The sequence below is a fragment of the Apodemus sylvaticus genome, chromosome 2 (assembly GCF_947179515.1).
Source record: "Apodemus sylvaticus chromosome 2, mApoSyl1.1, whole genome shotgun sequence".
Taxonomy (NCBI): Eukaryota; Metazoa; Chordata; class Mammalia; order Rodentia; family Muridae; genus Apodemus; species Apodemus sylvaticus.
Genome location: NC_067473.1, coordinates 162,679,403 through 162,695,360, shown reverse-complemented (window position 1 = coordinate 162,695,360; position 15,958 = coordinate 162,679,403). Strand labels below are relative to the sequence as shown.

The 15,958-nt window shown below is 49.3% G+C and overlaps 1 protein-coding gene across 1 annotated transcript; it reads right to left on the bottom strand.

Moving 5' to 3' along the window:
- Positions 1 to 1,805: 1,805 nt before the first annotated feature.
- On the bottom strand, positions 1,806 to 10,595 carry Fgf6 (fibroblast growth factor 6). Its single transcript, XM_052172704.1, has 3 exons — positions 10,250 to 10,595; positions 9,067 to 9,170; positions 1,806 to 1,982 (listed from the first exon to the last, which is right to left on the bottom strand). The coding sequence occupies exons 1-3, from the start codon at positions 10,593 to 10,595 to the stop codon at positions 1,806 to 1,808; spliced, it is 627 nt and encodes a 208-aa protein (XP_052028664.1).
- Positions 10,596 to 15,958: the final 5,363 nt, after the last annotated feature.

Below are 15,958 nucleotides of genomic sequence, written 5' to 3'. Positions count from 1 at the left end.
ACTTAGAACTTATCTTAGGGGAAAATGTAAAGATAGAAAGTCGTAGAAGTTTTTCTAACCTTGCTTCCTCCTTCCCAGATTGACTTGAACTTCATTATCCAAGACGTTAATATGGACCAATTTTTCTTACCCTTATACCTGATCCAAGACTCGGCTCTTCCGAGTTTCCATCCAAAGCTTGAGGATGTCCCCATGGCTGAACTCCTGCCGTCTCTTACCTCTTATCTCATCTAGCTCTGGCCTTTTCCTCCTCTCCTATCACATGTCCACCCTGACACTTTCAGGGCAAAGGAGGAAGCCACAATGGTGTCTGTCTTTTGCATCGTCAACACCCCCCACATCTGCAGCTCAGAAGCCCTGAGTCCGGATCTGTCTATGGAGGGCTGCATCTACGAATAGAGAGGTATGTTGAAGACTGAGGTATTTGCAACAGATGAGGGGATTGTCTTGCAGGTCAGGGCTCCCAAGGGTAGCAGAGGGTGTCAGGTCATTTTGTAACATATGCTGAAAATATTTGTGCACTGATACGGCTCTCTCTGGTGTCAGATTTAGGAACATTCCAACAGTTCAGGAATCTGCGGGCTCTAGGCAGGCCACATTTATAGTCTCCCAGGGAACCACGGTTTAAAATACTCTCAAAGCACAAGAGGCAAGAAGGCATTGTGGAGCAAGGAGCCACTTGGGCTTGGCTGCCTGAATCCGGGATCATCGCACCTCTCTTACTGTAGCGGGAAAGAGGGGCTAGAAGTCACAGCGCTCAATTCTTCTGCATCCAGGCGGCATTGTGGACATAAGCTTAGGCTGAGTGAGAAGGAAGTGAGGCTATCGGGTGAGAACTTGGGCACGTTTCCTGGACATAGTTGGACAGGGATCACCGCGGCGAGCCCAGAGCCTCTGGACTTCCTTCATGCCCTGATTTGCACACTGCCCTTCCTTGCCAGGGAGGCTGCCATTCTTAGGATCCTTGTCATCCGAGGTTAAAATAAGACCTGGTTCAAATCAAGGAAGCGTTATGGGCAGGCAGCCTGGTGCTGGCCCTTTCTGGGAGCCAAGAGAGCTTGAAGCCCTCCAGGCAGAGCGGCTCTCTACAGAGCATCCAGTCCCTCTGCCTCCACAGGTCTCCCCAGTGGCTGCAGTCCTGTTCTATTACTTTCTTCCAAGGAGGGCATCCCCCTCTCTGCCAGTTATCACCGACAATGCATCATAACGTCCCCAGAGCCCCAATGGACATGGAATCCAGGATACCAGGTTACCTTTTTTCCCCCTAGTTTACAATTCCATTTTATACACCTACCTTCCTCCTGGCACATAAAAGATAGCTGCTCACTCTTACTCAGACAACTGGATGGGTGGATGTTCAGGAAAAGGCAGACTGAGATGCATCTTCAATCCTGCTGACTTGACAAGTGATGCTCTGACAGGCAGATTCCTGTGGTGATGATGTTGGGAGAAAGGAACTCAGTATCCTAAAATGCCTTGGCTCTGAGAATCTATGCAAAGATGTGTGGATATGCAGGGACACAGGCACACTCCCATCTTGGCCTTTCCTTCTGCATGGGGCCACATGCTGCAAGAATCATCTATTTTGTCTCTCCTGGAAGTCATCCTGAAGTGTGGACTGCAACCCCTCAGCCATGTGGGTTACACACCATGCAGTCCAGTGGCCAACGGAGCTAATGAGCCTCTCCAGCCACGAGATAAGCCAGACTCAGAAGTCACAGGATAGGAGAGGAAGTGTTCTCTTAGTGTAAAATCCCCACAGAAAAGGTGCAGCTGTCACCCTGTGAGCCTTCATCCATGAGTCCTTATATCCTGGGGAGGAAGTGAGTGACAGTCATGATTGGGGACACCTTGCTGCCCCGCTTGACCCGTCCATATTTGCTCAGTGCAATGTAGGTCCCTCTGTGCAGGTCTGACTCGTAGGCGTTGTAATTGTTTGGAAGGAGGGTTTCTCGGAACTTGCATTCGTCTTGGAAGCTGGGCTGTGAAGATGAACAGACAGCAGAGACCCGGTGATAATTGAGAAGGGTCAACCCGTGGGATGGGGGGAGGGGGAGCGCCCTCTCGGAGGCAAAGGGGAGGCAGGATGGGGTGAAGAACTCTGGGAGAGGGAACCAGGAGGGAGGCGATATTTGGAATGTAAATAAATAGATTAATTTAAAAAAAGAAAACAAGTGTCCAAACACCTGCCAAGCCACTCAGAGGAGACCTTTATGCTATGTGTCCTCCCTCCCCTTTGTAGAAACACTACCACAGGCTATATGCTGCAGGGACAGAGAACCAAGAGAGGTTAGATTAGAAGACACTTCAGAGCCCTCCTGTGTCCTTGGAATCCAAGGCCAGGGACATAGAGGGATGCTTGGGTCCTGTAGGGAGGTCAGAGCAGACCTGCAGACTTCCAGGTGGGGATGCTTTCTACCAAGTCCTCAGATGAGAATGTGTTCTATCCAGAGGAGGGGTCAGGGTGGGTGGTACCGAGCTATTGCCAGCCTATAGTGAGAGGTCACCTGGCAGAGCCAGATGGAGGCCCCTGGTTCCACTCAGTGACTTTCCTGCTTCCCCTTATGGTGACTTGGATGGTCTCAGAGCCTCAGTTCTCCTTCAAGCAAACTCTGTGGGTGCCAGGGAGCTGGCAGGGTAGTGAGTTCTTGACAAGTCCTTTCCACCTATAGTTTCTCCATTCAAAGCCTACAGCCCCTTTTAAAAAAAAAGACTCCTTCCCAGTTTGACTTTGATCCAGAAGCTGAGTGGGAGCTTTATAACACAGACCATTTTCTGGGGCCGTGTGAGATCTGAGACAGGAGCCTTTTTTTTTTAAAAGATTTATTTATTATATGTAAGTATACTGTAGCTGTCTTCAGACACTTTTTCTTTTTTCTCTGGTCTTGCTTGCTCCGGCTCAAAGATTTCTTTATTATATGTAAGTACACTGTAGCTGTCTTCAGACACCCCAGAAGAGGGCAGCAGATCTCATTACAGATGGTTGTGAGCCACCATGTGGTTGCTGGGATTTGAACTCAGGACCTTCGGAAGAGCAATCAGTGCTCTTAACAACTGAGCCATCTCTCCAGCCCAGGGAGCCATTTTTATACAGAAGAATCTGGTTCTCAATGGAATTAGGCAGAGAGCTATAGAGAAAGTTGCCTTGTCCCTGACTGGCTTCCATGTGGGCATAGACATGTGTACCTGGATATATGCACACACACACACACACACACACACACACACACACACACACACACCAGCAACCCCAGCTCAATGGCTTCTCCCTGGTACCAGAGGTGTTGTCCTTTGACTTCTGAAAGAAGTCTGTGCACCTAGGCTCACCAACAACGGGACACACAGGTGTCCCTTTATATTGCTTTTATGGGATGGTAGAATGCCCATCACCAGTACTCTGGAGCCCTCGGAGCAGACACCTCTAACACCATTTAAACAGCATCTGGACCCTACGGACATGTTTCTTTCCCAGTAGACTCTAAGGCTCCTCTGGGACAAGGATTCCAGGGACCAGTGGTCCGATTGAGAAAGGTATTTGATACTGGGAAGGGTCCAAAGATTCTCAGTGTTCCTTGTGTATTCTGTTACTACTATATAGAACAATTCATAGTGACTACTAGAATTTTTTTTTTAATGAAGATAATAGATGATCAGCGATTCTCTTGGGAACTGACTTTGACATTATAGTCCCACATATTTAGAACACTTTTTAAATAGCAAGAATCCCAGTCCGTCTCTATCAAAAGGGGAGTAGTGGTCTCAACTGTGGCCAAGCTACTCTATGGGGTGCTATAAATCATGAAAAGAAAACCTTTGGCACATTGACACTGGACTATCTTGGAGACATATTACCAAGAGGAGACGCTCAGCTCGAACCCATGTCCTGCAGAGGATCAGGGTTTGAATCCCAGTACCCACATGATAGCTCACAACTGTCCAGATCCAGTGGTGCCAACACCCTCATCTGGCCTCTGGGGGCATCAGGCACACATGTGCACAGACATATATGCAGGCAAAACACTCACTCACATAAAAGTTAAAAACACCTTGAACCTTTGTAGTGTGACTTTTCATACATTTATGCACGCATAGGTAATTCCTGGAATGGTTCACAAGAAACTGGTCACACAGGTCGCCTCTCAGGAGAAACTCATAGGCATCAAGATCATGGTAGGAGGAGACTTAAGTCTGGTGGAAATCATTTGCACTCCCCCCCCCCCCAAAACACACACACACACACACACACACTTAAATCTTTTTTCTTGTGTTATCTACCCACACAAGCAATTTATTTAAAATGGGAAAGGAGTTCAGAATCCAAAACGGGCCAGGAAGTGGAGGGCGGAGACTTATTAGACCAGCGGCCTCTTCCCGTGATGCGCCCCCTCCACCTACCTGCTTTCTCTCTGTTCTGACTTTGCTTGGACCCTGGCTGTCCCTGGAGAGGAACTTGCCTTGCCTGTTTCCAGGAGAATTTATTTTGGATCTGGATGGTGGTTAAGGGAGAGGCTTTGCTGTGTTGTTTGCAGACTGATAAGAGGAAGGCAAAGCTAGGTGGAGAGCAGAGGGGAACAGGGGGAGAGGAAGGGGGAGGGGCGAGCCTCTGGCTTGAGAACTGTGGGCCTTGCCCACATCCCATTGTCTAGGACCAGTCCGGCTAAGAAGTATTTTCAAAACCACCGGTACCTTTGTTGGTGCGTATTCAGATGGTCACGTGTTTCTGAGAGTTCTGTACCCCTAGAGTCAACCAACCATGGACCAAAAATATTTGAAAAAAGATTGCGTCTGCCTCGAACATGCACAGATTTTTTTCTAAACTCCTTAATAAATTTGTTTCTTTAAAAAAAAAAAGTGGCACACCCTCTATTTATGTAGCCTTTGCATTAAGCATTAAAAATAATCAAATGGTGAGCTCAGATGTCTAAGAAGACGCACACAGGTCATATGAAGATGTTAGATCATTTTTTATCAGGCAGTTTAGCACCTAGATATTTGGGGTTCCAGTACCATGGATCCATGGGTTACCGGAACCAAGTTCCTCAGGATATCAGGAGAGACTACAATTCACTTTGTTCTCTGCCCAGCAGACATTTTGGCAGGGGCGGTGCTGGGAATGGAACCCAGAGCTCTGTGCTCTAGACTAGCTTTGCACCACACCCCAGCCCTGCTCGGTAGATTTGATTATTCAATTCTGTCCCAATCTCCCTGTATTTACTTTTTTTTTTTTTTTAAGTTAACTGCTTTCATTTCCTTTCTGCCCTTTCTCTCCAGCCTAAGTCCTATCATCCCCAGCCTTCTCAGAACTCTCTACAAACAGGAAATGGAAACAGGGGGTTCCTATTCATTAGGAGCCTCCTGCCTGCCCCGCCCCCTGCCTGCCCCACCTCCTGTCGGTCCCCGGACCCTACAAGACATTCAGGTGGTATGGGGGATGGGGAGTGGTTGTGCCAAGACATCACCACAATACAGTCGCCTGAACGCACTGATTCGTCACCTCCCGGCATTTCCCACAGGACGGCAGTGCTTAGGGCCCGGCCTCTCCGTTGTCTCCATCATACCCCTGGGCTTTGAGTTCTCATGGCTCGGGAACGCGGGATCACTGCCGTGGTGAGAACGGCCCCCAGCCAAGCGAGCGCCGTGTTAATAAAAGCGGCCACCGTCTATTATTACTTGAACAAATGAAAATAATTCCACCAGATCACATTTCCCGGGCCTGCCACTCTCAAGCGCCATCGTGACAATGTCTTGAATTCCACCAAATCCATTTGAAAAGAAATAGCCTTTCAACCCCCTCAGTGCAAAAGCGCTATGGAAAATGGAAGCATCCCTGGGTATTTAGGGGAAAACACTTTTGGTAGAAATGGTCCCAAAAGTTGGGGAGGGGAAGCGACTACCACCCCCATCCTCTTGTTCATATGCGGAGCTAAGCCATCTCTGTCTGTAAAAATCTTCATCCTGTATGTGCTCTGGCCTCATGGGGAGAGAGGGCAGGAGTGAGACATGGGGGTGAAGTCAGCCTTGTGCTTCTGTTAATTAGAAGTATGTAAACACGGTATAAGCCCTCCAAAGTGCAACGTGTATTTTTCTCGGTCAATGAATGGCTACAGAACCACCGTCAGGAGGGGCCCTGTGGTGGCTCTCTGGGTTTTAAGGGAGCGAGAATGTTGGATTCCCTCATTCTGCTCCAGTCTCCATGCAAGACGGCAACGACCCAGGCTGAGAGAGGCACCGGTGACTACGCCTGAAGGAGAAAGCTGGACAGCACTAGGAACCCTGGCCCCGGTCTGTCCAGCTGCACACATTTCCCCCACAGGCTTTCTGGGCATTTTCTGCAGAACCTAGAGATGCACATAGCTGCAACTGGGCAACAAACAAACAAACAAACAAACAAAAAACATAGCTGGAGACTGAAGATACTCTGCATCTTCGCCTGCAAACGGAGGCTAAAGACCAAATGCTCCCCCAGACTCTGCAGGGCAGTGCTTATAACTTATAACCACTCTGCAAGATCCCAGAAAAGCTCTACCAGCTCAGGACAGGAGGGCGGCTGCCCTTGTCGTCTGCAGAGAGAGAGCCTAAAACTGCCCTTAGGATCCACACCCCTTTATCTGAAAGAAGGAAGACCTCTTCTAGAATCGACCTCCTTGTCCCTGTTCTCCCACCACAGGAGGGCTGCCTTTTCCTCCTCGTCAGCCCCCTTCCCCTCCCCCCACCCTGAGAAATGCCATTTAGAGGTTACAGCAGCTGATCTACGGAGGGAGGAGGCAGCTCAGGGGGGGCTTAAAGGGAAATAGTGTGAATGAAATCACCACCCAGCAGGAGTCTTCCTGGCTCCTGGGATCAGTTGGCAATTGTTTTTTTAGACTGGTGGTAACTGCTGCGGAGGGGTGGAGAGTGGGGAGGGGCAGTTCAGAAGCATCTGGTTCCCTAGCTGCACACAAAGCATCAGGTGCCCTGGCTGGGGCACTGGCCAACCTTAGCTACCTCCCTGCGGTCAGGGAGAAGAATCTCCCACCAGGAACTCTAAGGCTCCTGGATATGCAAACCAGAGGGTCTTCTCTCAGAGCAGTTGCCCTTTTCCCCAGCAACTGCTGATTAGTAATTACTCCAGGTGCCTTTAGAACCATTTGCCTGGTGAGCCTGGGTGTCCCACATTTCAAGAGGGTCTACTCCTTGGGAGCATTTTCTCTGATAGCTAAACTGTTCCTCAGGCTCTCTTAGAACCGGAGATTCCAAGTGGGGAGCGGTTGTATTTATCCAATTGATGTTAGTGACCCTCTCTCCCTTGCCATAAATGAATTCTTTTCTAGTTGAGAAAATATATGTTAATTAAGGTGGCAGAAGTAAGTGTTTATATAATTTGGCTTTCTGGCAGATTTGCCTGCTAAAATGTCCGTTCAGAATCCTAGAGGCGTCTGTCCCAGATCTCCCTGCGGATAGAATTCTGGGTACCATGGGGGCTGGTTGATAAGTTCTTTGGAGGACAGAAGGAGCGATCAGCCAATTCCACCAGAGCCTCAGGTGGGCCCAGACTGCTTCCTGCCCTGCCACTTTCTCAGAGACTGGCACGACTGGTATCTGAGAATTCCCTGTCCAGGCCCTGTCTTCTGCTGTTGTGGAGGCTGGATTAACACTAGACAGAGCTGATGAGATTCACAGGCCACACAGCCTGGTAGCACCCACACCTACCTGAGCCTTAAAAAACAAACAAACAAACAAACAAACAAAACAAACAAAAAACAACCCTCAGAACCTAAAAGCCCAAACAAAAACCTGAACTCTGAGTTGGACCGACTGACGGTCTTCATCCCAGCCCTCTGAAGGCTTTGAAGCAGGCCCTGGAAATCCATGCATCTAGCAGATTACAAAGTGATGGGTGCACAGAAACCCCCACAGAACTGTGCTGGAGAAGCAATGGTTTTAGCCCACACCATAAGCCAACTTGGAGACACTTGCTCCAAAGGCTGGGAAGCAGACCCCTCTGACTAGCTCACTTGAGTCTTTTCCAGACCTCCTTGGCTAGGAGGTCCCCCACCCCCACCCCTGGGGACCTAGCGTCTGTCCTAGGTCTGCTCTTCCCTTTCTATCCCCCATTTCATTCCCCCAAGGGATGGGAGAATCAGACTCTACACTCTCTTCTAGTGCATCTGAGGCTCCTTCCTCTTTAGTCACAGTCCTATCATTTTTTTTCCGTGCTAAGGGATGAACTCCCCTGAGTTCACACACATACAAGGTAAACATTTGACCACTTATTAGATCCAGCTCTCTTACAATTGTCTAAGGACGTCTTGGTTTTATCAATTTCGTGGAATGTTTTTCCAACACATTTTGAATAGGCCAAGTTGTAGGCCAAAAGCCCTGGAAGTGTGTGGCTCAGAGAAAGCAGAGGCCTTGGTGAACACAGTGAATGCTTGCCCTTATACCTGAGGAAAGTTTGTCTCTTAGCATCCATCCTTCCACAGTGATCTATGGTGCAGCGAGGCGGAGTCCAGTGCCTGCTGGGAAGGTCTGATAGAGGGAGATACTACCATAGACTGTGGGATCAGAGACCAGAGGTCATAAAACTCAGGCTAAAGTCTCTCATCACTAGTGGAGAGGAGAGAGAGCCTCCTTCTACACACCTCAGATAGCAGTCCTGGAGTGTCTCCTGGAGGGGTGTCATGGGGGCAGCTCACCCAGGCTGGCCCACAGGCCTGCCTTTCTGGACCTCTCCAGTCCAGGGACTCAGCCCTGGCCACGAGCTTGAATGAGAGCTTTCTGTCAGAATGCAGGCTTCCCTACCCAAGAGCTCTCTGAACTATGGCTTCTTTAAGGGCAAAGGTCCCTGTTAGTGGGGTTGTGTAGAGGTTTCACTGTGAAACAGAGGAAGTGTGAGCTTCAAGGCACCTTGCCAGCAAAAGCTCCTTTCACAACCCTTTTTAATTCTTTCTCAAAAAACAAAAACAAAAACCAACCAACCAAGCAAAAAAACAAAACAAAGAAAACCCCCTCAACTCTCAGTGTTGTGTGTTTTCAATGGTATGAATAGGAAGAACCCGGGAGCTTTCCCTCTCCCTCAGAACTCACCGTTGTGTACAGTCTTCCTTTACTGTTCATGGCAATGAAGAGAGCACTTTTCACACCAAAGAGGCTCACCACACCCCGTTCTACCGTGGAGATTTCCAGCAGGCCTGACAAAGAGACAGAGGACACACTCTCATGCTCACGGTCAACTAAAGTCCTGTAAAGGCAAGTCCTTCAGAGGCGTCCCACTGTCCCCTTCTCCAGAGGCTCTGCCTCTCCATCACGTCTGTCCTTGATCTCTGTCATCTTAGAGCATCCCTTCACTATACTAGCTGCATCCGGTCACAGCCTGGTAGCACATTCCATTCTATGTAGAAAAGCTTTACACTGGAGTTGCAGATCGCAACGGACACTCGAACATCTATGTAAGATTAGAATCCGGGCTTTCGGTAAATCTGTCACCTGAGGTCCTTGACTTGAAGGATGGGGGTAGGAGGAAGGGTGGGCGGTTGGAGATGTAGTTCATTGATACAGTACTTGCATGACATGTCCTGGGTTCCTGGGTTTAATTCTCAGCAACACACACACACACACACACACACGCACGCGCGCGCACACACATACACACACACACATGCAGGGCATGCACACATGTGTGCACACACACACACACAATCAATCAATCTATTTTGATTATTTTAAGTCTGTTCTGCATCCTTCAACTCAGCTCCCAAACACTGCAGCTATACTCAGCCGGATGGCTTGTCTGGGACCCTACAGCCCTTATCCTGCCTTGGCTGGAAGACTGTCTATGCAGTCACCTAAAGCGTGACACCAATGAGATGGGCATTCTTCAGACAACTTACCCTTCCCTTTCAAGAAGGACAACTGGATAGAAACTCAGGGCGTTAACCAGGATGGAATATCATAACTTATCTCCCCTGCCAGAGTAGTTGCAGTTTTCCAGGAAGACCAGAGCTGGACCACTAATATTGGCATAATTAGGACCACTGATGGAGTTACCATCATGATGACAGCTCAGGACACCGAGATGCATAGGTCTAGGCTTACTGAGCCTGCACCTCTTTCTGGGCAGGGCAGGGTGGGATCAAGCCATCTAATCGTTACCCAGCACATCTTCCCTTTAGAATGCAGCCCCGCCCACCAGCACAAGTCCCCTTCATCGTTTCACTCTGCTTGTGCCCAAGCCACCAAGCACCCCAGGCTGTCTGCTAGTGACACTCACTGTAAGGGTTCTCCTCGTGCGTCCCACTGATCCGGCCGTCAGGAGGCACCTGGAGGTGGAAACCAATGCCCACGTTGCAGTAGAGTCTCCGCTGTCGCTTAATGCCCACCAAATAGCCGCTTTCCCAATTCACACCCGAAATCTCTCCAGCTAGCCCAGCTCGAGATCTAGACAAGAGGGTGCCCCAGCCTCTGGAGTCCAGTAGCGTGCCGTTGGCGCGGGCGCCAGCAGGTGAGGGCACCACCATGCCCACTAGGACGCCTAAGAAGACGAGAGCCTGCAGCGTGCCCTGAAGACGTCCTGCTCTCCGGGACATAGTGATGAACAGCCTCTGTCCCAGGGCCATCCACCTTGCCTCTCAGGCACGTGGTCAGAATTAATGGCCCTAAAAATACCGCCCTTCTTGTTTTTCTCCCCTCGGCATGGCGGCAGGGGCTTATTTTTGGAAGGCAGATGAAGGCTGCTGACATGAAACCAAAGCCTGCTTCAGGCACTCGGACTGAGAGCAGAAGGACCCAGGTTGAGCTGTGGCCGGTATGGACCATGGCGTGGGGACGGACGTTCTCTAGCCGGCATGCGGGGCTCTGTCCCAAGGTGATTCTCTTTGATTTGACCTATAGTTCGGTAACCCGGCCCTCCCCTCCACCCACCATCACCCTGACGTCAGCCGGCCCAGCTCACTTACCCAGGGCTGTAACATTAACCTGCTCCTGGGCCTGGCTGCCTCCCCAGACCCTCAACACCCTCTCCACTCCCCAGGGATTCTGAGAGCCACTGTCATTCCAACTATGAAGCAGGAATGAAGTTAGCAGAGAGCATCTCTGCGGGAGGGTGGAGCTGGCTGGGGGCCCAGGGAAGAGGGAGGCAGAGGCCACCGGGACCCAAATTGGGCAGCAGCCCCACTGCATTGGCTTCCTTAGAGGGCAAAGGGTAAAGAAAGATGGGGAGGGCGTGAGGGCAGGTGATGGATGGTGGTCTACAAGTGGCTCTCAAGACCTCTTCATGGAAAGAGCTCATGGATGAGGGGCCCATCTGGCCGGAACAATGCATGTTCTGTGTTGTGCATACAGGAGAGGGGTTGTCCAGCGCAGCGAGGGCTGTGAGACAGGGAGGGATGGGGTCACCTTCCCCTGCTCACCCTTTCTAGCCATAGCCTTCATCCTGAGGTGACAGTGGTATCAGGCCATTCTCCTGGTTCAGCTCACCAGTGGCCTCGAATTGATAGCATTCCCACTTGACAGTTGCAAAAGTCGTCACAGAGAAGTTATGAGGCTTGTTTGAGTTACGGTGGGCAGGCAGTAAGTGACAGGGTGCAGATTCTGCACAGGTCCAAAGGCTGTTCACGACATTGCTTATAAATAGGTTTTCAATGACTACCACTCATATCCCTAATTATATAACCATTGAGTGACCATTTCGGCAGGACAAAATGTTCAAATCCAGGGTGACCCTGATCTTCTGAATACCCAATCTCAGTCTCCCCAGAACTTGTACTGTAGTAATGATCCAACAAGCCTGGTTTTATGTGGTGCTGGGAATTGAACTTGGGACTTCATGCGTGTAAACAGGCAGGCTATCGACTGAGCTGTATCCCCAGCTATAAAATGACTTCTCTGTTTAAGGAGTACGTCCCAAATATCTCAGTGAATTTCTGTATTTTCAGCCAACTTAAAATGATTTAAACATTTTTAAATTACGTGTGTGTGTGCATGTGTGTGTGTGTGTGTCTGTGTATAAGCATGTGCATATGTGTGTGGATATCCACGGAGTTTAGAAAATATTGGCTCCCCTGCTGCTTAAACTACAGGTGATTGTGAGTTGTGTAGCAAGGGCTCTAGGAACCAAACATTGGTCCTCTGTAAGAGCAGGAAGGGCTTCTAATTGCTGAGCCGTCTCTCCAGCCCTTGCAGATAACTTTTATTAGGCTAATATTACCGTTAGAAACTCCTAAAAACATTCCTATAGTTGCTCCTACGCACATCTTATCTTCTCATAAAACATTTAAAAACAATGTATGTATTACCTGAGGTTAAAAATAATTCTAAGGGCTGGTGTAATGGCTCAGTGGTTAAGGGCACTGACTGTTCTTTCAGAGGCCTTGAGTTCAATTCCCAGCAACCACATGGTGGCTCACAACCATCTATAAGGGGATCTAATGCCCTCTTCTGACCTGCGGATGTATACGCATTAAATAAATCAGTCATAATTTTTTTAAAAATTAAAAAAATTAATTTTAAAAGGATTACAGGCCCATAATCAGTATAGGCTCCTGCATATCCATTCCTAGAGCCACTTGCTCTGCCTGGCTAGTGCCCATTGAGTCTTTTCCCTTTGCACGTCCTGGGCAGTGAATACTCACAGTGGCTGACTTCATTAGGACATCTAAGAGGTCCAAGATTTCCTGTTGGTTTCCTCTGATGTGAGCAGTCCTCTTGGCATATATCCCTGTGGGCATGGGCTGTGGCAAAGGCATACCTGTTATCCGTGTGGCTGTTGATTTTCTTGCTGGTTCCAAGTTCCAAGGTCTTGGTGAGGGCAACGAACTCCACTTTCTGCATTGACATGCCAGGGGGTAAAGATTCTTCTACCCAGATGACATTTGTGCCGTCCACCATAGCAGTACCTGCTTCCATCATGGAGAAAACTGCTCCTGTCTGTAGCAACTTTCAGCAGGGGTCAGTCTCTCTTTTTGGGTGAGATAGCTCGGTAGGAAACGGTGCTTGCAACCAAACCTCAAGACTCAGTGTGATCTCTGGGTTCCACATGATAGAAGAAGAGGATTTTTGCAAGTTGTCATCTGATCTATACATATGTACCATGGTACATGTGGGAGTGTACAATACACACACACACACACACACACACACACACACCACAACACTATACTAAATAAATATAAGCAATGAAATAGAAGACTTACAAATGGTTACAGACATACAAGACTCCCATTTCACTCTGAGAGAAATAAGTTACCACAGATGACCTGAGGAGAAAACTTGAGTTTAATGTCCAGTTTCCTTGTCCTACAATCCAGTTTTTAATCTATTGGTGGAATGCCAGTGCAGAATTTGCCCTCTTTGGATCTGTCCCATTCCCCATTCCTGTCTGTACAGAGGTCTCAGTTGTAATGCCATTTTATAAAGCAGTGGACTTTGCTAGAGGGATCTCCGAATTTAAATTCTAGTGGTACCTCTTATTGGCTGTGTGATCTCAGGTAGGTTTTGGATATCTCTGAGCCTCATTTCTTATCATCTGAAAAATGAGATAATTACCCCATGTATTTTTTATTATTTTTATCATCATCATCATCATCATCATCATCGTAAGTAGTGTGGCACGTGCAAAGGAGCATTGCTGAGCAGTATGGCTCTTAGCTGACCATTCTCCAAAACACATCGAAAATCTCTCACCCAATTAAGGAAGGCCAAACTCGAAGTGAGAAGGGTCGTCTCTCATCTCAGGGGCTGGGAGTGACACGTGGGCATCCAGTGCTTAACCTGCTGCCCCCCGCGGCCCATGCAGTGATGACTGCTAACATATGCAGCGGCAGGCAGTCCAGATTCCTAAAATATTCTGAAAACCAGTAATAGCCTTGGTGTTGTCCCTTGTTAAATATAAAACTTAAGTAACTCATTCTATTAAAAAGCCTCAGTCGTATTTTTATCGGGTGATGTGATGGGGCCCCGCTCTAAATGCACCTCCTGTGCCTGTCTCTATAGCAACCCCACTCCGCTCAGATAGCCACATAATTTTCCTTAAGGCTAATTAACCTGACAACTGCTAGGGCGGCTTGGTTTACCAGATTTGCACTTGACCCTTCACTCGGAGCTTAGGGTCCCCTCTGGATACGAAGTGATAAAGAAAAGAGGAACAGGTGGAGGAGGCCTCTCCCGCACCCCTCTTTCACATAGTTGCTCGGCAGCCTTTGGGGGCTGTCAATCATTCTTGCTTGATGAGCCAAGACTTAGTGGAAGTGAGCGGGAAAATGCCCATGCATGTCTTCTGGGAGTAGGAGCCGGGTAAACTACGGATGGCCCAGATTTTAGAGCTGGCCTACACCAACCTGTCCTACCAGCTGCTCGCGGAACGACCTCTGCTTAGGATGTTGGCTGCCCCCAAGATTCTGCTTTATTGCATCATATGGTTGGTTCAACAGCCCCCGCCCCACGCCACGAGTGTCCAAGGGAAAACACAAGCAGGTCCTAAGGGCCACGCAGGTGGACAGCCGAGACAAAGCTTCTTTTGCTTCTCACAGTTGGGTCTGAAAAAAAAAGCAGCATTGCTTTTTCAAATGACAGCTTGAAGAATTCAGAAAAATAGCAGGTAGAAAATAAAACAGCAGCCATACCTTCCTTCTTGGACTCTGGGTTTGCTCCTTGCTTTGGCCTTTGACCCCCCTCCCCCCACACCCCCTTCCACCCTCCTTTGCTACTCCTTTCCGCTCGGATGTGCACTGAGCATGCGCTGTAGGTTGTTCACGGTCTGGCCTTGTAGAGAGGTGCGGGTTGGGAAAGGACTCCTGTTTTAGGCCTGAGCAGAGGTGGGCCCTTGGGGGCTCATGAAACTTGTGACAGGAGACTTCAAGAGAAGGATCTGTCGTCCTGCGGTTGTTCAGTTCCACTGTGCTTTTTAGCTTCCTAGCAGAGCTCAACCGGCTTCCGGCCTCCAGTTTCCAGGCTTCGTCCAAATTTTCCAGTTGCTGTTAGCAATTTATAAATTACATCACCCGCTGCAGATCACTCCCAAGGGATTTCTGGAGATGCCAAGCACGCCTCACATGTACACCTGGGCACATGACCAGGCTTGCTGGAGCTGTCATGGGGCATTGGCTTGGACCGCACTCCCAGGATCTGACTTCCACTCCATCCTTGAAGCCCTCGAGGCCCTGTGACTACTTTGTGCCTCTAGGCAAGTGACAACAAATGGGCTGTTCTTCATGTTGTTCCTACAAAAGGATGTACACAGTAGAATTTGGTTTTCTGACGTCCTGCCCATCGAATGGATATCTATGTCTCTGGATGGGTCCAGCTCATCAGGGTGAGCTGTCTTTCCCTTTAGGGTGACTTTTTCTCAATAGATTCCCCTCAATCCCCTAACACAGGGTCTCCGCTGAGAACAGTCTATCCTTGACCTGACATCTGAGAACACTGACAGAGAGTCAACTGGGAACTCTGCTCTACCCCCGATTTCCTGAACTTGGGGACGAACAAGTGGATGTGCCAACCACTGAGCATTCCACTTTGTGGTGTCTCGCTGACCACGCTGCTTCCTCTGCTCCACCTCGGAACTCATCCGCTTGGGTTTGCGTGCTGTGGGATGCATTCCTTCAACCGGAGTCTCCATCTGGTTGTGTCTCTCAGCGTGATTGACATCCAAACGAACGTCCCGGCTCACGGGTCTGGTCTCTGCTGCCTTATTTTTCTCCTGGCCCTCTCGGTGCCACCCCCTCCTCACTGTGCCCCATCTGTAGTTAGTTGCCAATGTGAAGGGTGGTCTGGTGGCTGTCGGAGGCGGTGCGTCGGGCTGACCACTGTGGTCGCACTCCTCAGCTGAGTCTGCAAAGGGGCAGCAGAGTCAGATAACCTTCCGGAGCCTCACAACATAAAGGACCTTGGCTCTGCTTAGAGTTTGTGATTTCTCAGGTTGGCCTTTCCTGGTCATCGGCTAATAATACCCCATTCGTGCTGAGGCGGGCACGCCCCCTGCCAG